Source organism: Coffea arabica, chromosome 5e, assembly GCF_036785885.1.
Source record: "Coffea arabica cultivar ET-39 chromosome 5e, Coffea Arabica ET-39 HiFi, whole genome shotgun sequence".
NCBI lineage: Eukaryota > Viridiplantae > Streptophyta > Magnoliopsida > Gentianales > Rubiaceae > Coffea > Coffea arabica.
In genome coordinates, this window is record NC_092318.1 from 53,021,685 (window position 1) to 53,041,045 (window position 19,361).

The 19,361-nt window shown below is 37.8% G+C and overlaps 3 protein-coding genes across 5 annotated transcripts; 1 reads left to right on the top strand and 2 right to left on the bottom strand.

Moving 5' to 3' along the window:
- The first annotated feature begins 739 nt into the window (after positions 1-739).
- On the top strand, positions 740-6,692 carry LOC113687991 (dihydrolipoyllysine-residue succinyltransferase component of 2-oxoglutarate dehydrogenase complex 2, mitochondrial). Its single transcript, XM_027205568.2, has 15 exons — positions 740-1,008; positions 1,263-1,335; positions 1,469-1,543; positions 2,293-2,344; positions 2,462-2,486; positions 3,314-3,384; positions 3,877-3,951; positions 4,091-4,146; positions 4,238-4,282; positions 4,407-4,682; positions 4,806-4,900; positions 5,149-5,239; positions 5,333-5,443; positions 5,895-6,089; positions 6,184-6,692. The coding sequence occupies exons 2-15, from the start codon at positions 1,282-1,284 to the stop codon at positions 6,373-6,375; spliced, it is 1,413 nt and encodes a 470-aa protein (XP_027061369.1). The 5' UTR covers positions 740-1,008; positions 1,263-1,281; the 3' UTR covers positions 6,376-6,692.
- A 151-nt stretch (positions 6,693-6,843) lies between these two features.
- Positions 6,844-14,501, bottom strand: LOC113688648 (imidazole glycerol phosphate synthase hisHF, chloroplastic-like). The gene is made up of 19 exons (XM_027206540.2): positions 14,203-14,501; positions 13,967-14,049; positions 13,092-13,186; positions 12,374-12,477; positions 11,756-11,925; positions 11,507-11,621; positions 11,118-11,173; positions 10,992-11,030; positions 10,769-10,867; positions 10,539-10,601; positions 10,397-10,459; positions 10,207-10,289; positions 9,921-10,029; positions 9,755-9,808; positions 9,095-9,182; positions 8,552-8,589; positions 7,976-8,081; positions 7,471-7,637; positions 6,844-7,101 (listed from the first exon to the last, which is right to left on the bottom strand). The coding sequence occupies exons 1-19, from the start codon at positions 14,396-14,398 to the stop codon at positions 7,042-7,044; spliced, it is 1,788 nt and encodes a 595-aa protein (XP_027062341.2). The 5' UTR covers positions 14,399-14,501; the 3' UTR covers positions 6,844-7,041.
- A 678-nt stretch (positions 14,502-15,179) lies between these two features.
- On the bottom strand, positions 15,180-19,156 carry LOC113688087 (uncharacterized). Of its 3 annotated transcripts, none has more exons than XM_027205744.2 (4): positions 18,760-19,156; positions 18,346-18,506; positions 17,079-17,849; positions 15,180-16,824 (listed from the first exon to the last, which is right to left on the bottom strand). In XM_027205744.2, the coding sequence occupies exons 1-4, from the start codon at positions 19,022-19,024 to the stop codon at positions 15,568-15,570; spliced, it is 2,454 nt and encodes an 817-aa protein (XP_027061545.2). In that variant the 5' UTR covers positions 19,025-19,156; the 3' UTR covers positions 15,180-15,567. The 3 variants fall into 3 exon arrangements, with proteins under 3 accessions (XP_027061545.2, XP_027061544.2, XP_027061543.2); XM_027205743.2 differs by having other exon boundaries at positions 18,346-18,509; XM_027205742.2 differs by having other exon boundaries at positions 18,346-18,512.
- Positions 19,157-19,361: the final 205 nt, after the last annotated feature.

The window sequence follows — 19,361 nt, forward strand, 5'->3', positions numbered from 1 at the left end:
TTTGTCTGGGTACATCACGGACCCTAAATATCCAATTATTACGAATTCATTGTCATTTGCCGGAGAAAACTACTGTCTTCCAATTGACAAGACAAAAAACGCAACTGTAGCAGCCCAGGCCCCATCACAAGGGCCCAGAACTATGAGTCATATAAGGCTGTTTTTTTTTTTTTTTTTTTTTTATCGCTTACACTTTAAATTATTGATAAGATCAGATTTTCTCTGCAAATTTCATGCATTACCATCTCCTAATGTCTTACTAGATCTCAATTAAAAATAATTAAACATGTCACCAAGACCCATCGGCCATCACACTTAATAGTGAAATACTTCATTAGACTGTTAAATTCTCCTCATTATGAAATTGCCTTTGCAGAAGCTATGTGAATGAATATTATTACAATAAAATCGTGGATAACCTCAAAAAAAAAAAAAAAAAAGGTAGGAATCAGAGAATTCTCTCAATAAAATCGTTCTGAAGAAATTTTTTTTAAAAAAATGTTATTTGCATTTCATTGTGCTATTTATACTCCCATTATTTATTTTATTATATAATTTTATAAATGCTTAAAATGATAATGAAAGTGTGATTAATAAAAATGGAGATGTAAATAATATTTTCATTTTTAATGAAAAATATAAAGGCTGCTAGACCAGGAACAATTATTTCACTTCCGACAACTCATATTATGCCACGTTATAAAAGTCACAATTTGACTTCTGACTTGGGAAAGCCACAATCTCGGCAAAAAATAATCGTCGGCCTGTATATCAATTACCAAAAGAAAAAGCTAAAGGGGCAAAAAAATGAGAGAAGGTTGAGTAACAGAAGGAACAGAATATTGCAGAAGGGAAAGAGAGGAGGACGACCACCAAAGGGTGCAAAAACGCCGCCGTCAAGCCTATACAAGAATAACGAACCAGAAGCTCCGGATTTTTGTTAGCTTACGCTGTTTATATCAGTTCGCCGTCGTTTGTTAGCCTTTTCTGTTCATTGTCTTCGTCGAGGTATTTTCCTATTATTTACAAAAAAAAAAAAAGAGAAGAAAGTGAACAAAGGAATATGGATTTTGCTCTGGAAAGTTGGATATTAATTTGCGAAACGATTTTTTTTTTCTTCTAAATTTCCTTAGCAGATCGCAATCATTTTGCTTATTGGTTTATTTACTCTGCGATTTGCCTTGTTCATAATTTTGATTTTTGTTTTTAAATTTGTTTTCTTAAGATTGATGAATTTCGGTATTGTAAATTGTCTAAAACAGCCTTAGGAGATCAAAGTCAATGATGCTGGGCGTTGTAAGGCGAAAAGTGGCTTCTGATGCTTCTTCTGCTTTGGTATTTAAACTTCAAGTTTTGCATGTGTGTTTAGATATGCATTCATATGTGCATGAAGGCAGATTTATTTTTTATAGTAAAATTTAGTTGTGTTTTTGTAAGAATACCGATCTCCTTTGTGTTTGCGGACCAGATTAAAAGGAAATCATGGCATTGGAGTCGGCCTGTGGTTTCTACGCCTAGAGTTTCTACTGCTGTAGCTGAAGAGGTAACGCGCTGCTTTCTTTTCCAATTCAGCGTTGATACTGCTTAGTGGTGATAATAGTTTGACGTGCGAAGAGGCATGGTGAATCAAATGATGTTCCTGATATGAAAATGATATTGTAGACAAACAAGTAGTTTATACTTTTCAAGGATGTAATGTTGTAATTTCATTGAGGTTTGGTCAAAATTGCTTGAGTTTAGATTAGTTTTTCTTTTCTAGGCAAATAAACTCAATTTATTAGTCAAGATAAGAAAACGTTTCTAACTCATTAAGACGAGTTTAGATTAGTTAAATGTGATTTAGCCTTATATAGTACAAAATTTATTGCATAGTTTAACAAGCTGGGGAATTATATGGAAATTGGGTAAGAGTTAAGTTATAGAGGTTGAGTTGAGGTGGCTGTCTTTCTTGGAAACTCAGAGAACTCTGTTCCATTTTCTGGTGTTGGCTTATGAAGATAGCATATGTGACATTGCTTTGCTATCCAGTTTTAGTTTTGTCTGGAGTTCGGTTAGGTTACAATTCTCAAAAGCAGTATTGAGAACATGTATGTACTGTGTCTCTAAGATGTTATTCAACTACGAGTTTATGATCAAATAATATTATTTACTGTTTCTGTCTCTTGAAGTGTCAGTTTCAGTTGTTTTCTTCCTTTTTGTTTCTCTTTCTACGTTTGGCCATCAAAGCTTATGTTTGCTGTTAGTTCTTCCTGTGCAATTGTTCTTAACTGTTTGTTTTTGCTTTCTGAACAGATCTTCTTTCACCCAGGATGCACTCGCAGTTTCTCTGACTTCACTTTCTCTGGTAATCTCGGGTGTCTATGTTAGTCAATGCCACGTGTGTGTGTGTTTTTTTTTTTTCCTTTTTGGCCCCCTCCCTCATGTCTGTGTTTGAACTATTTTCTATTTTCTTTCGGTATAGGATCTTTGGACTTGACATCGTCAAGGTCAGTGGTATCTTTTCTTGTTTAATCTCCTCTTGATAATTGCTATTAACTTGTACGCTATCGGTCATTGAGGAATACTTAGGCTTAGAGAGGGTGGTCCCCCTTTCTGACATAAAAGCAATCAGAATTCGAACACGCCGCGTTTTACTGGGAAGGATCGACCCATGGGAACGAATCTACCGGGCTGTCACCTTCTTTGGCCAGATCTTCCAATCTTTTCGCAATTACAGTTCACTGCACTTTCTTTACTAGAATGTTTTGAATTTTAATATTGTTGTTCAGAGGACATTATCGCTCCAAGAAAAGTCATTATTTAAGAGCTTAGCACAGTACTCTATCTTTTAATTATCATTTTGCACAACTATTTCCAATGTGGGCAAGGCATAGTGGATTTAATTGTAAACCAAATTCTGCTTTGTAAAATAAGTTCAATTAGGTACTGCATTTCATGTGGTTTTCTGTCAGTGGTAAGAGATGTAATTACTATGAGTATTGACAGTGCTTTTCATATTTAGTTTGATACAGCATTATTTGGCATTGTGTTAGCTGACCTTATTCAAGTTGACTGAGACAGTTTCACCCAGAGTCGTTCAATCTGGTTTGATTTTACCTAATCCGTGGTATAAACCAAAGAAAAGTTTGTCTGTAAATTGTGTTTTTGTGATTAGACTCCCGCAAGGGTAATAACACTTGGACTTATACAATAGATGTTTTTGGTATGTGGAATAGCTAGCTTCAAAAAATCCAAGGTATATAAACTCACATTAAGTCAGATGGTATAGTTGGCAGATAATGCTATCATTCATGGTTGGCTGTTTTATTTGCAGGGGAATCAAAGACAATTTTCTGCCTCAATTCACCATGCATACATGGAAAAGGCCATTTTGTTCTAATAGTGGTATAGTACAGCACTTTGTCTTCCATTCTTTGCTTTTCTGGCAATGCAGTTGTATTTGAAAAATGACAGTTCTGAATTTGATGCTCTTGGAAGGTTTTAGGCACTTTTATAGGAAAATTTTGAACCCTTCCTTTAGTAGTTTCTGTCACGTGCCCATACTTTTGATGGTTTATAAATGTTGTTTTCCTGTCTACTTCTAGATGTGTTGTAGGTTTGATTGGTTTTACACCGTAACCTAGCCTTTAATGGAAACCAAAAACTTCTAAGGCTTTTTAAGTGAATTGCGTACAGTTCTGACAACCTGTTAGTATAGTTTTCATTTATTATTTCTAGTGGCCAAGTCCAGTATTTTCATACTGATATATTTAGTATAATTTCAATTTCAATGAAGCAATAGGTGTGGAGTCTTAATATGGATGTGGATTCATGTAATGGCTTTCATTTGCTAACTAATGTTTGTATTCTTTCTCTTTACCACTTCCTATGCTCAAGGTGATCTGGTTGATGCTGTTGTTCCTTTTATGGGGGAATCAATATCCGATGGCACATTGGCAACGTTCTTGAAGAGTATGCTTCCCTTAAATCGATATTCCAATTATGCCTTTATTAAAGACAGTTTTGGTTCTCAATTTCATTACTGCCCTCAATGTATTTCTGGTTTTGCTTTCTCGGTTCCTCTGATGGATCATACAATTTTTTTCCCCAGAACCTGGTGACAGAGTAGAAGTTGATGAGCCTATTGCTCAGATTGAAACAGACAAGGTACTTTCCATAGTTCAGTTCTTACTTGTTGCTTTAAAATGTTTGCAGTTTTAAATGGAGTGAATGTTTCAATTTTCTTTGTTTCCATTAGGTGACAATTGATGTTGCTAGTCCTGAAGCAGGCGTAATCCAAAAGGTAAACAATCAAGGGTTTTGGAATAGTTAATTGTGGTTCATTATTTTTTTTAAATTTTTATTTTTATGCTTTCTTGCTTCTTTCCGAATTGCTTAATCCTGATACTTTATGTGATTTGCAATAGTTCATAGCCAAGGAAGGGGATACTGTAGAACCTGGCACTAAAATTGCTGTGATTTCAAAATCTGGTGATGGTGTAACTCACGTTGCTCCGTCTGAGAAGCCCGCCGAAAAAGCTACTCCTGAGAAAAAGGTGGAGCAACCAAAACAGAAAGTTGAATCTGCTGCTGCAGAAGTAAAGAAAGCTGAGAAGCCAAAAACTGAAGCCAAGGCTTCTCCACCTCCTCCTAAAGTAACTGCCACAGAACCCCAGCTTCCCCCAAAAGAAAGGGAAAGACGAGTAAGCCCATGATCTTTATATCGCACTACATCTTGAGGTTTATCTGGATTTTAGTGATCTTACAATATGTTTTTCGACATTCTTTTTCCTCCTATAATGCATTTGAATGTGTCCTTGTAACAGGTTCCTATGACAAGGCTCAGAAAACGAGTTGCCACACGCTTGAAAGATTCTCAAAACACTTTTGCATTGTTGACAACTTTCAATGAAGTTGATATGTAAGCTTAGTTACATTTCATAGAATTTAAGAAGACCAGTATGTTTGAGAATGGTGAAATATGCCAAAGGCTTATTCCTATAAGTTTGGCTTTTTTTTTTTCAAAAGAACTTCTAGACGATCTTTAGTGGGTTGATTCTTTAAAATCCTGAGTTTACCATCCTAAAAAATATCCATTTTTGGGTGCAAGCTTCACATGTACCATTCTATTTCCCATACTTGGTTCTGTTTAATTGTTGCTTTTTGCAGGACTAATCTGATGAAACTTCGTTCCGATTACAAGGATGCCTTTGTTGAAAAGCACGGTGTGAAGCTAGGTCTTATGTCTGGGTTTGTAAAAGTATGTAACCAATCATGAAGTATGTTTTGTTATTTTCTCTGCGGCCAGTCTCCTTTTTTTTGAAATCCTGTCTCCTTCCATGCCCTCTTTCAGGCTGCTGTTAGCGGACTCCAGAATCAGCCCATAATAAATGCTGTCATTGATGGTGATGATATCATTTATAGAGACTATATAGACATCAGTATAGCTGTTGGCACGCCAAAGGTAATCTGAGACATTCTGCTTGCAAGAAATAGTATAAATTTCTAATAGACTGAGATAGAACCAAAGAAGCTTGAACTACTTGAACTTATACTTTTATCTGCTTAAGAAGAATGCTACTGTTGATCAAACTTGAGTATGCATGTAAGTTGGATGGCTAGTTATCATGTGTTAGCAGCTTTTTGCTTCTGCATGTCGAGATCTCCAATAAATTGTGTTATTTTGACACTTATCGTTGTGAGTGGTTCCCCTCTTACCTGTGGATTGCTTTGTTTAACGATCATATTTAAAATTTAATATAATCAGACATGTTTAGGTAATATCTGTATCGCTGATTCCCACATAACAACTGTCTGTGTATTTTCATTGATTTACCGACTTGTAAGGTGTGGGATACAAAATATGCACCTAATATGAAATTGTAACCTTTTGACGGTCTGTATTCATGATTTAGGGCCTTGTCGTTCCTGTTATCCGCAATGCTGATAAGATGAACTTTGCTGAGATTGAGAAGGAGATCAACACGTTGGCTAAGAAGGCAAGTGATGGAAGTATATCAATCGATGAGATGGCAGGAGGGTCATTCACAATATCCAATGGTGGTGTTTATGGAAGCCTCTTGAGCACTCCAATAATCAATCCCCCTCAGGTGTGGCTCTTTGAAAGTCATTGTTTTGATTGCGTGCTATTTTCTTTGTCGCTATCAACAATAAAATTTGCAATTCGTTTGTGCCATTTTCCAGTCGGCAATTCTGGGTATGCACTCAATAGTCAACCGTCCGATGGTTGTTGGAGGTAACATAGTTCCCAGACCTATGATGTATGTTGCACTGACCTATGACCACAGGCTGATTGATGGGAGAGAGGCAGTGCTCTTTTTGAGGAGAATCAAAGATGTGGTTGAAGATCCACGTCGCTTGCTCCTTGATGTATGAAGAATTGGTCATTTGGGGTTTGATTTTATAGATATTCTTAATATACTGCAGTTAAAAGCACACTTCGGCTAAACGAATAAATGTTTAGCACTTCAGTTGCGGCCAGCCACGTTTTAATTTCAAATGAGAAGGTTTTTTTTAGACGCTAGTTTAAGTGTGCTAAACTTGTGTTTAGTGCTTTTTATTTTGGGCATGATGGAATTTGTTGGAATTTGTGCTAAACTTGAAGATCCCTTAGTTGGCAGCATTATTTCTCAGTTTCAAAAGTTATTGGATAATAATCTCAATGAAGCGAGTTCGCCTGTAGTTTTAACCCATATGTTTTAACTCTGCTCCTGGATTTTTGTGGTGTCTTGATGCATGAACATGAAAGAGGACCTGGAGGAATTCAGTTTAAGAACTTACAGAGTAGTAGATATAATCATAGCTTGTATCCCAATGCAAGATGCGAAAAGTAGAAGCACAAAATCGAAAACCACCATGTTGCTCATTATACAAGATTTTACTTAAAGTTATACATAGATGATAATGAAGTCAAAAAGTCGAATTGGAACACAAACTTTGCGTACGGGTTTAGGGGCATTTTGCCGAGTTACATGAGTTGGGTAATTCCCATGCTAGCGCATATAAAATTACCGCATCTCCAGCTGGTATGGCATAATCCAGCTAAATTCTAACCTCAATCCCTGCTTCGCTTAGATGCTCTTTAACAGACTGAATAGACACCTGAAAATGAATATGTTCATACCGAGACTTTATCCAATAATTTGTATACAGAAAAAGGATCTGAAGAAATTTCTCAAAATGCATGATAGAAATTTAGAACAGTCGAAATCTATAGAAACCACCGATATTAGAATCCATGCGTTCAAAAGTTTGTCTAATATTTATTGGTATCTGCAGAAAACAATGAGTCAAAATTCATCCCTGATGCATCAGAGATTGTTTCACCAGGTGATGTATACGTGTCCAAATGCAAGAAATTCTGCTGATAATGAGGAAGCAAATCCAGTTCTCAAGTACCAGTTAAAGAAACCAAAGGAAAAAAAGCAAGAGTACAAGGTGGACTTCGCACATCTTTTACAAAATTAATACCTCTTTTCTGTGGAAAATGCCAGCAGCAAGCGCAGCAGATGCATTTGTCTGGTTAAAAACTTCTGAAAAGTGTTCTGCTGCTCCAGCCCCGCTGCTTGCAATCACTGGGATGCTAACAGCATCTGAGATTAACTTCACCAGATCTATATCGAATCCTTTCCCTTGACCTAGAAGGGCATCATTTGCATTTGAAAGGCTTTAGATTCATCATTACTATTAAATAAAAGATCAATGAAAGTTTTGACATACTCATAAAACTTGGCAGAGATGTTAGAAGACGAATATTTTTACAGCAAAAGCGTGAATCAACTATCCAGGTTTGTTCAAAGTAAATAGCCTCCCGATTTAGTCATTCAAAATGTTACCACCACTGCTATATGCATTCCCCTGGGATTTCATTAACTAAATATCCTATTGTCAGTGGCATTTGGTAACAGATTCATCATGCATACCATACATTTAAATGATTATTAGTGCCAGTTACTGGCAATAGAATCACACTTACCATCACAGTCAATACAATTTAATAGGATTTCCCCAGCTCCAAGTTCCTCGATGGCTTTAGCAAGCTCATATGCCCCAATCGGTCGACCTTCACGACCACCATTGACCTTAAGGATAATAACAAAGGTTACTCTAGAATATTAAAAACAATGGAATTTAATGCCATGGGATGGACCAATATGTACATTGAGTATGCAAGAAGCACAAAACAAGTTGATATAAGAATGTAGAAAACTTTAGATAAGAGAATCCGCAGAAATGTAAAACTCACTTCTACCTAAGTCCTCAGCACTCTTCCCCAGTAAAGATGAAGAAATGCCAAAAGAATTTAAGAATAGCTGCCTTATATTTAATGGACAAAACAGCACTATATAGTGAAAGTCGGTTAAATTTTACATCAGACCAGTTCCTGAATTATAGCCTCATGATGCATCTCAGTACAAGAACCTACTACTATTTTCACATGCAATAGAATAGCAAATGTCAACAATAACTGCTGCTGAATGCAACTCTCTATCCTTCGATTGTTTTATAGCTGACGACATGATGAAGGTCTACAAGTAATATGATTACTTACCGTGCATTGATACCAGGCATATTTTTCTCCATTTGGACCTGAAAGTAATCAGTATGTCAGTCAATAAGCCCCCCAACAAGGCAAAAAAACCATTTCTTTACTTTCTAGTCTATTTTAAATGGGAAAACTTGTACCACACACATGAAGTGTCTCTGCGTCCACCAGCTCAAGTCATGTGGCAACAAAAAATGGTTTTTTCATCCTCTATTTCCCACTCCCCCACCCCCACCCCCCCCCCCCCCCAATCCTCAGGGGTCTCTGCACTGCCAAAAGGTTAAAGAAACAAAGGAAAAATTTAAACTGGAAAATTCTCCTCGAAAGATCCTGGTGAATGGAGGGTAGCTTTGGTATATATGATCAACGTCACACTTGCATTCTTGGAATCTCCCCGAGTCAAAATTTGCTATTTTCATCAATTTTAGTCACATATTATGTTCCACATTGTCCAACCAGGAGTCTTTTACACAATAAGAAGATCATAAAATAAATACCCAGAAGGAACCTACAGGATAATATCACTGCAACTGCAATGAGATATCCTACCTGGGTATCTAACTGGGATGGTCTTGAATTTCACAGTATCTGGATCCTTCACGTAGACCCTCCGAGGATCAATGCTAACAACCACAGCCTACAAGATCAACATTAAATGAAGCATAGTAATCAACAGACCATACAAGTACCCATAAATATGAAAACAAGACATATAAACGACATATTAACAGGAGAGAATCAAGGAACTGCTAGCTATTACTTTTGGCATACAGGAAAATACAATGATAAAAGTTGAAAAAAGCTCAGAAAACAACATTTGGATGAACCTATTATGCAATTAGAGTGACAGAGAAAATGAAATCAAAAGTGACTACAAAAGCAAAGAGATATTGTATTGCAACAAAACAAACAACCGTTCAACCTAATGTAGCATAGAAAGAGGTTGGCCATCAGCAAGTTTCTGTACAACTTGTTCGAAGAAGTGCTTCTTCTCTACTACATGATAATTTGTAATGCCGATGTTTTGATATGAATAGCTATGGTTTGAAAAAGAAAACGCTGGAACATATCACTATCGTCTACACAGGACAAGCACAAAACGAACAATCTTCAAAATGAATAGTCAATCTTGATTCTCCAGCCAATATTCTAATATAAGCACATTTTTGTGCAATGGGACATAATATAGAACACGTGTGATGAATTTACCTGATTACCATAAACCCTTGAGATCTGCTCTAGACTGCTCTTCCCAGTTTTTTCCTTGAGAAAGCGGTTCAAGAAATGTTGTTAGCAAAATAAAAAAACGTAAGGCAAAAAAAAAAGAATTAATAAGCAGGTATATTATTTGCAACATGCTGCAAGTATCACATACTCCAGTTTTCAGAAATTCTTCGGCAGCATAAACTGCATCACTTCCAATTGAAACCTTATCTGCCCCTGATCTAAAATATTCTGAAGCAACCTCCAAACTGGAATAGTATCTGAGGAATGAGAAGCCAGAGTGTTAAGTCTTTCAACCTCAGAAATCACCTGCTACTCTCCTGAAGCATGTGCAAGCACTAGAGCAGTACAAGGAAATCAAGTACTAAAGTGTAATGACTCCCCTCCCTTCTTCTCTAAAGAGGTGTAAAACAATTGGCTACAACTATATGTTTTACCTTCCATTTCCATCAGTAAAATCACGAATGCCTCCACCAACTGTTAGTGGTACAAAAACATTCTCTGATGTATATCTCAGTACCTACAACACAAAAAAAAAAAGATAACGGGATATGATAAGTTTAAGATAGAGGAGAATGGAAAGTAAAAATGATGACACACTGATATTTAAATCAGTTGCATACATACCTGCAACATTGGCAAATCGCCAAGAGGGAAGTCACGGAAACCTGTAATGTTTAAAAAGCTAACCTGAAATACAGAAAATTTAATTAGCTTATGGCGCACATGAATAACGCAAAGCTGTAGTGCTCTTAGAATTAATACATACCTCATCAGCTCCATCTTTGTAATACTGCCCAGCAAGTTCTACCGGCTTTCCAAGATTTCGCACCTTTAAGAATGATAAAGATACAATAAATTTAACATTTTGCTCACTATCTTTACTGATAGCTTTGATCTCCGATTCAAGATTCTGATATGGTCAAGTAAAATAGCAAGACCACCATTATGTCTGTAAAGCGAAGAAATTTACGAAATGCAAATATTGCATAGCCTGACCTCATTGTCCTCTGTGTGCTCTCTTACATCATATTGGTCACCTTTGGTCACAACGAGATCACCTTTGTCATTAGTCCTCACATCAAGGCATGCAATAACCTGAAAGTTGGAAAACCAATCATAGAAAGTATCCCCTCATAGCTAGATCACAAAAATCAAATAAATATAACCTCAATGAATAAAGGATAAAAAAGTGACATGAACAATTGGATCAAGTCCTCACCCTCTTTGCAAGTTTAGAGGCCTTCCCTTGGACTGGCTTCTGCCTTCACATGAAGCTTTCAGGTCTTAGATGCCTTTGGCAAAAACATTTGAGAGTCACACAACAATTTAGAGGGGAGATCGGTACCTTTGTCAACTCGTTATTTGGATATAAGAACCTTCTCAGGATGGAAAGGCCAACAGCTGGATTATTTTTAAGAACAAAATGACAATTAAGAGATTTTTTCTACAATTCATGATGGTAATCATGCTACTTGAGTGCTCAAGCAAAAGCAGCAAAAATAGGCAGGAGATTCTAGATTCATGACAATAACTGCAAGTGCAGAATAGGAAACAACAAAAACAAGGGTAGACAGGATAATTCAACTTCATTACGAGAGACATCTTTCAAAGATTGTAAAACAGAAAAACTAAAAAAAAAAAAAAACAAAATCAATAAAAAAAAAAGAAAGAAATGAGCAAAAACTTCTTTCCACTTGATTACATGATAATAATTATTATCATATCCAATCATACCTCCACTCTTCTCTGGGTGAAATTGGACAGCATGAACATTTCCTCTTTTTACTGATGCAATGAACTTGTCGCCATAATTGCAGGTAGAAGATATCCAATCTTTGTTATCATCTGACTAAAAGAGTAAAAGAAGCAAAACATTACGGCCAGAGACCTTGTAAAAAAAAAAAAACAATGATGTGTGACAATGAAATGAGAAAATGCTGCAAAAGGCAGATGTGAATTGCACTGGCAAATAGGATACCATACCGGCATTGCACGGTAAGAATGCACAAAATACACATGTCGATTTCCTATATCATCCAAAATGTCAGAGTCTTCTGTTATTTGAAGAGCATTCCAGCCAATATGAGGTACATTATAACCTTTTGATGAGTCAAATCTTCCAACTATGCCAGGAATCAAGCCAAGGCCTTTCACTAAGAGAGATGAGCAATTGTCAGGTCATCCACAAAGCTACAGATCCATAATTCGTGACGAGAGAATATTTAAGCTACAACAGCAAGTCTTGTGGTCTGACATTTAACCTGAATGGTTCACCACCTCCAGAGCACGAATCATACAAATTGCAAAATACACCATTACTAGCACCTAAAATAGCATGAGGCTAAAAATGTTGAAACAAGTAAACTCACATATAATTATATGACTACACAACTCAATTCACAAGTGTATTTTCAGGCTGAGGTTCATCACAACCCACCTCCAAATCTGGAAGAACTCAACTAAAATATGTTTTCTATTTTAGCTGGGATAAACTTGACGAATCCTTTTCCTTCACCCGCAAAGTCACAACAAAGCTTGAGATTTACATATTGAAACACTTGATTGATTCTTAAGCTCAAAAAAAGCTGTTATCTGCCTTACCCGGTCCATTCTCCTCACTTGACTCAAAGAGTAGCTGAAGTCCAAGACAAATGCCTAAGAATGGGCGATCTTGCTCAATGTAACTGCAAAGAGCCTCAGCCATCCTACAGAAGAATGCACTCCTTGAGTTCTGAAACTAGTTTGATTGACTAACACAAAGGAATCCACATTTGTGAAACCAAAAAAAAATGGTAGAAGTGTGTTATATTTCTGGATGTGTATATGTGGAGATACAGAAGAAGAAACAGACAGAGACACAGGTCCAGACAAACACAAATAGAAGTTTATTATAGATTGCCACTTTTGCTTCAAAGTTATCTTTCTTTCTAGTCAACTCAGTCCATGATTTTTGTCCGACTTCATATAATTGCAGTATAGAGGACTTGATTGCTTAATAGTGCTATATATATAAATTAATATAATTGCAGTATTCGGGACTTTTTTTAATAAGTTCCTTCAATTTACTGATGTCCAGGAACTACAACATCCAAGATGGACTTTGTTATCTTTAAATCTCAATTGTTTTTCACTTCTATCCAAAACATTTGGAACTGATCATTTAGGAAGTAAAAAAGGTGTGTTCCACTGGATCAGAAAAAAAAAATGTAGATATTAGTTTTCTTAAATGATGAACATTATTAAGCATTATCTACAGACAAAATTGATGTAGTAAGACTGACATTTCACAGGACAAATGCAGAACTGGATAAAGAGTTACCCTCTTCGGTTCAACACATCCATGGCAGCAGCAAATGCACCTACACCAGGAAATATAAGGCGTCTTGCATTCATGATGTCCTCTGGAGTCTGAACCTAAAAGTTTTCCGGACAGAGTGTTGAAATTAATAGAAGCACAATTCTCAACACAGAGTCAAATGATTAATTTTTGTCTAGTCTCTAGGATCCCCAGTTCATTTTCAGAAACAATTCTGCTTATAGCTTGTTGAATGAATCTATGCCTACCCTCCGTTTTCTCTCCTCGAAAACCACCTAGTCCACCCCCACACCTACCCCGAATTCCCACCCCTGGAATCAAGGAAAGAAGAAAGAATGAAGGTCACTTATTTTAGACTTAAGAAGTCGCATTTTAAGTAGAATGTTTTGGCACAGTATATAACTTCGACAGATAAAGTTCTCCATGAAGCTTCAGAATCTAATTTTCTACCGTAGATAAAGTAATTCACTAGATAATTAACAGTTACATACTTCCTCGATCATCTCACTTTCTAGACCTCAAAAACGAAAAGGAAAAAAGAAACACACACACACCAACAATCCTTTCAGAACGGCTTAAAAAAAAAAAAAAAAAATCTCAAATTTCAAATCTTGTAAATCAAAAAGAGCCAGCGATATATCTATTGATTTCTTAGTAAATAACGTCAATAAGCCAATATGCGTCGGTAATCAGAAGCTGAAACAAAGTTGATAACCTAAAAGCAGAAGTCCTAATGAGTCTTATTTATAGCTTATTGTTTACATTGTTTTTACTTTAAAAAATTTGAGAAAACAAGCAAATGAAATTAAGTTTCATTCACCAAGATAATAACTAAGTCGGAAAAATCATAACAGCAGCATGGTGTTGAAAAACCTTACATCTTTAATATTAAAGCCGAGGTAGCGAATTGCATTTCTCACGCTCCGGACATTCCCGGCACCGTAATCAAGCAGAGTGACCACTGAAATATTGAATAGACGAATGTTAAACTCAAAACCGACAATATCACCTATTTATATTCAAACAATTCCACATCGAGTAATAATGCCATATACAGTTAAAACGCCATACATATACACAGAGAGAGAGAGAGAGAGAGAGAGCGTGACATTACCTCCGTCGCCGGAAGCGGAGGCGCGGACGGAGAAGCTTCTGGAAGTTTCAAATTTGAGAGCTTCTCCGGCAGGCTTAGAGCGTAGAAAATGGAGAGAGTAAGAAGCAGAGGGAATGGGGAAAAGAGACGACGAATTTGAACGAGATTTTAGCGTTAGCATCCGCGACGTAGCTGAAGGAAAAGTCGCCGCCTCCATGGCTCCTTTGTCACTGCAGTTTCAGAGTTGAATGGAGTGTTGTAACAGTAGAGCACTCAAAAGCCTCAGCGGTCGTTGACATTTCGTATAACCTTTCCAAAACTTGCGTATTTATACTTGTCTTTTGGTTCGGTTGATAAAGGATCGTGGGCGCCATTAGAATCTTTGAGCTCAATGCCACTATGGACTTCTATCAACGCCCAATGAAGTCCGAAAAGCATAGTGGGCTAATTTATTTCATTTGCAGGCCAGCTATAGATATCACGGATTGGTGATGGAGTTAATGGATGTACTCCCAATAACATGTGTATTGTGGAAGCCATTTTTTTTTTTTTTTTTTTTTTGGAAACATTGTGGAAGCCATTTTGAGGGTGAAGAGGTGCGGGAGACCATTTGAGTCTTAATGTGGTGTCGACTTCAAAGAAATCGCACTTCTGTATTTCGCTAATTTTTAAAATTATGGGAACGTCAAAGTGAACGAAACGGGCGAAAGCTCTTCCGAAAGGTCGCATTCTAATTGTAGTTTTTTGCATAAGGATTTGTTTGGAAGGTTGTTTTTTTACAATTTTATTTATTTAAATCATAAATATATTTTTAATTTCTTTTACATTATCAACACGTTATCCCTTACAACATGCAACTTATCCCTTGTTCCTTCAAGGGCCTTTTCCTATCCAAGAACGCGTTCGCTAAAATATGCAGCAATGCCAATCTTTTGCATATGCATCTTGTTTTGCTTAGGAAACACTTGAAAACAGGCAAACGAGCTCAGGAATACGCATAAGGGAAAAACGAAAATTTTGAATTTCGACCCACTGCTCAAATCGGTGACAATATATTGTCAAAACCTGTGGTAAATTACGAGTGTACAGCTTTCTGTTTCATAGAGAGAGAGAAGACACGGCTACTTTTGTCCATGTCTCTTACTTCCCCGTCCTCCTCTATTTTTCCCGTTGTTCAATCAATGCTGAAAGCACTTTTACCTAGTTGTCATCAGCATTGCACGTATCTTGGCCCTGAGATCATCAGAGATTTGGGTTGTCTCAGAGGGTTGAGAAGAAGCCCTCGAATATGTACTTGCCATGTCTACAGAAGTTTCACGGCTATGATGACCACCCGCAACCCTAGAATGATCAGAGAATTTAGGACTGATCTCGCCTTCCTCCAATTCATCTTTTTCTGAGTAAGGATCTCTTTCTATCTCCAACATATCTATCATAATGCTCATTCTCGGGACTAGAAGAGCAGTCACGCTTTTTTAGTTGAATGTCTCCATCCTCAGATGAATAAACTTTCTGGCGCTTAGGACTGCCTCCACTTCGATGTGAAGAACGATAAGACTGGTGCTTCTTTCTACAGTGCTTGTGATCCTTTTTATCCTCTTTTTCATGTGAAGATCGACGAGATGAATGCTTCTTGCTCGACTGTTTATGATAACTTGTATCAGTATCTTTTTCTCCATCATCATCTTCATGAGAAGAACGATGAGATCGGTGCCTCTTTCTGGATCGCCTATGCGACTTTTCCTTCTTGTAATCGTCATCATAATCCTTTTCACGGGAAGAATGATGCGAGTGATGCTTCTTTCTGGAGTGCTTGTGATTCTTTCTCTCTTCATCTTGTCCTCCTTCATGCTCCTCCTTAGAGTTATCCTGTTCCAATTCTTCCTCATCATTATTTTCATCATCATTTTCTTCACATCTCTCAGGTCTTGATCGGTAATTCCTCTTTGATCTCCGTTCATCACTCAAACTGTTTCTCTCAGGATTTTCATTTTTCTCCAACATAATAATATCTGTAGGGGCTGAGCTGCATTCTCTTTCTTTAATACCATCATTAACTTCAGCAGGGGATCCTGAAACCCCTGGTTCCGAAGGTTCTACTGACAAAGCACGCAAGGGCTCAGTTTTTGAGGGCACAGCTCCACTTTTTAACATGGCCACAAACATCTTTGCCCTTTTCAGTCTTTCAGCTTTCAGCTTCTGCTCTCTGGTCAAGTGTGCTTCAGAGTCAGCCCCACCGCTAGTTTCAAAAACGGCAGCTTTTTCCTCTGCCTTATAGCCCAAAGAATTGGACCCAAAGCCTGAGGCCTGTCCAACGTCCTTGTCATGGCCCCCACTGTTATCACTGCGAGCTGTGCTCGAACTGACGCTATTTGGAATTCTGAAGCCCCTTGTGGCAGCCTGAAGAATAGCTGCAGCAGCTTCTGCATCTAAACTTACTCCACAGTCTTGCTGGGTTGCTTTAGAAGGTGGGTCCTGTAGATCCTTTCTTGATTTACCAATTATCATTTTAAATTTCTCTTTCCTGTCAGATTCATCTGGAATATCAGAACAAAGATAGTTGGACGACATATACTCATTCTTGTCTAGGCCAAGTCTTGCTGAATCATCCTCCCCATAGGTGTTCTTGGCACTCACTTTTGACTGCAAAAAAGTAAAGGAAAGTCAGCAAAGAAATGGAGTCAAATAAGTGGCTGTATACATAATCTATCAGAGGAAACAAATACGACGCATGTTCGATATGAGAATAAGAAATACATTCCAAAACTGACAAACAATGGGTATAGCAGGTATATAGAGAGAGAGAGAGAGCCCAAATTTGAAGGTATACAATGTCAAATAGAACACCACCCATATACATTCACAAACAGCACCATAGACAAAGGTAAAGGGCACACCTCCTGAGCTTTTTGGAGGCTTTTTAGGTAGTATGGATGATACTGGTCAGACAGCACAAGAAACGGGAACCTCCCCTGTTTACTGTCCTGCTCACGGAGTGCAGCCTCAAACTGCTTTCCATTCTTCAGAACAAAATCAACAACCTTGTCAATCAATCTCTTCAGATCAGAAGGAGGCTCTAAAAATAAAGGTTCCTTTAACTTCTCCGAAGAAGCCAAATATGAGCCTGAGACATGATCCTTTTTAACATTAGTTGTTCTTCCAGGCTTAGATGCTGCAATTGAAGGATTTTTCTTCAGAGCAGAAAGCTTGTCATTAGTATGAACTGGACGCTTTGCAAGAGGTTCCTTTTTCTCAGGCGCATTTGAACTAGAATCTGTCTTTTCTGAACCATGAGAAACAACTGAACTGGTTGTATTCATGACTTTGTCTGGAACAGCATTTCCAGTTTCGTTTGCATCCTCCTCATCCTCTCCAGACCCATATACAGAACCTAGCAAAGACAAAGCGCCTCCAACACCCGCCTTATTCTGGTTAGTATCAGCAGTTTCATCTAAAGATTGAGTTTTGCCATCACTATCTGACTGCAATAATTCTTGGTGATCGACAAGAAACCTGAAGTATGCGTGAAGATTATGGTCAGGCATCAAGAACCCAAATGTTGGATTGTCTCCTTGTTTCACCCTCAAAACAATTTCTGACTGCCCACCATGTTTGCTGACAAATTTAGCAGTCCTTGCAATAATCTGATGTACTTTCTCTGATGGAGGCTGGAAAAACAGACAAAAGCAAGAAAATCACCAAAGGTCTGTCAGAATTTGAAATTCAAAATTGCAAATCCAAAGCATAGTAGCTTAAAATCTCACATTCCAAAGATACATCAAAATAGTCTGACATAAACAAGTATTTTAATAACATATACCCACATTGAAAAGCTGTACGAAATATTTCTTATGCAGTTGCCTTCAAGAAGTAAATGCTACTCCGTACAATGAAAATATGTACAATCCTAATCCCACCTGCACTGCAACTTGGTCATGACATCAAAACGACACAAGGTTCCAGTGAATGGCAACCTTAGATCACAATAACTCCATTCCTGCTCCGAGCATCTGAAAACTTAGACAGGGTGAGCCTTAGAATAGCATGCACATTACTGGGGTTACTATTGGCCACATTTGCAGTCAAGTTAGAGCAAGTAAATAAACAACCCTGAAAATCAAAATGGAAATGTCCAATGAAACATGTTCACGATAATGAACTTACCAAGCTATGAAGAAGGCTCTCAGGCACAGGGAACGGAGGAAGGAATCTAGCACATTCTAGCCCCCCATCTGCGTCATTCTGGTCAGCTGAGCCATTGGTGTTTTCATAAGAAAAGGCCACAGCACGATAACCCCCAGCATCCCCAGGCTTTTCAGCCTCTTCTGCTTCTAGGCAAAACAGATATTAGAATTACCCAAGTCAGTATGTTCATAAAAAAAAATGAAAAAATCAATATGCAAATCCATAAGAACTAATCCTAACGGGGCTGTAAGAAAAGGAAATTCACCATTGATAAGTCAAATTTCAACTTTTTCAGAATTTGTGGACCTCAATTAAGTAAAAGCAGCACAAAAGTTTACGAAATCTAAAAAGAAAAATGTTAAAAGTGGAGAAGGAGAACAAAAATTATCTTACCTGGTTCATCGGAAGGGGGAGGAAGGTCGAGGTAGCGTTCGTGATCGAGCTCAGAATTATGTGACGATTCGATGAGATGAGGAGTAGTTTGAGGATTGCGCCGCCTGCGGGGAGGCAGTGGACCGGGGAGGAGGTGGCGGACGTCGTAGCGGTCGATTAGTAGGGAATTCCACTCGACGAGCGCGTCACCGGAGTTCACAAACGACGCCATGGCATCGTCGTCGAACAGCAGGGCATGGCGGCCCACCACCTCTAGATCCATCATCGTCTATAGCAATTTATCGGGATGCAATTGAAATGAAACCCTAGCTTACATGTTATATTTAATGCCACTGTCAGGGATTAGGATTTTGTATTGCAGTATTACTGTCTATTGTCTGTATGTACGTACGTAATTTTGATGATTGCGGGAGGTGGCCGGTTTTGGTTTAGCCTATAAATGGCCTATAAATTGTTCACCTGCGGACACCCTGCTCTTGGGCTTTATGGGCTTTTGAATGACTTCCATGCACTTGGGCCATTCTCATTGCAAATTGACGTACATTAGTAATTTTAATCTTCCAAGTCATTGCAAATTCAGCAAATCATGCAACACAAGGTTA

Bases quoted from the DNA above. Each gene is read 5' to 3' on its own strand.
- LOC113688087 (XM_027205742.2), bottom strand. From the start codon at position 19,024: ATGATGGATCTAGAGGTGGTGGGCCGCCATGCCCTGCTGTTCGACGAC. The intron at 17,850-18,345 runs GTAAGTTCATTA...CTGTTTTTCCAG, and splicing joins AGAGCCTTCTTCATAGCTTG to CCTCCATCAGAGAAAGTACA. The intron at 16,825-17,078 runs GTGTGCCCTTTA...ACTTTTTTGCAG, and splicing joins GCCTCCAAAAAGCTCAGGAG to TCAAAAGTGAGTGCCAAGAA.
- LOC113688648 (XM_027206540.2), bottom strand. From the start codon at position 14,398: ATGGAGGCGGCGACTTTTCCTTCAGCTACGTCGCGGATGCTAACGCTA. The intron at 14,050-14,202 runs GTAATGTCACGC...TCAATATTTCAG, and splicing joins CTCCGCTTCCGGCGACGGAG to TGGTCACTCTGCTTGATTAC. The intron at 10,030-10,206 runs GTAAAACATATA...CTCATTCCTCAG, and splicing joins TTTACTGATGGAAATGGAAG to ATACTATTCCAGTTTGGAGG.
- LOC113687991 (XM_027205568.2), top strand. From the start codon at position 1,282: ATGATGCTGGGCGTTGTAAGGCGAAAAGTGGCTTCTGATGCTTCTTCT. The intron at 1,544-2,292 runs GTAACGCGCTGC...CTTTCTGAACAG, and splicing joins CTACTGCTGTAGCTGAAGAG to ATCTTCTTTCACCCAGGATG. The intron at 4,683-4,805 runs GTAAGCCCATGA...TCCTTGTAACAG, and splicing joins CAAAAGAAAGGGAAAGACGA to GTTCCTATGACAAGGCTCAG.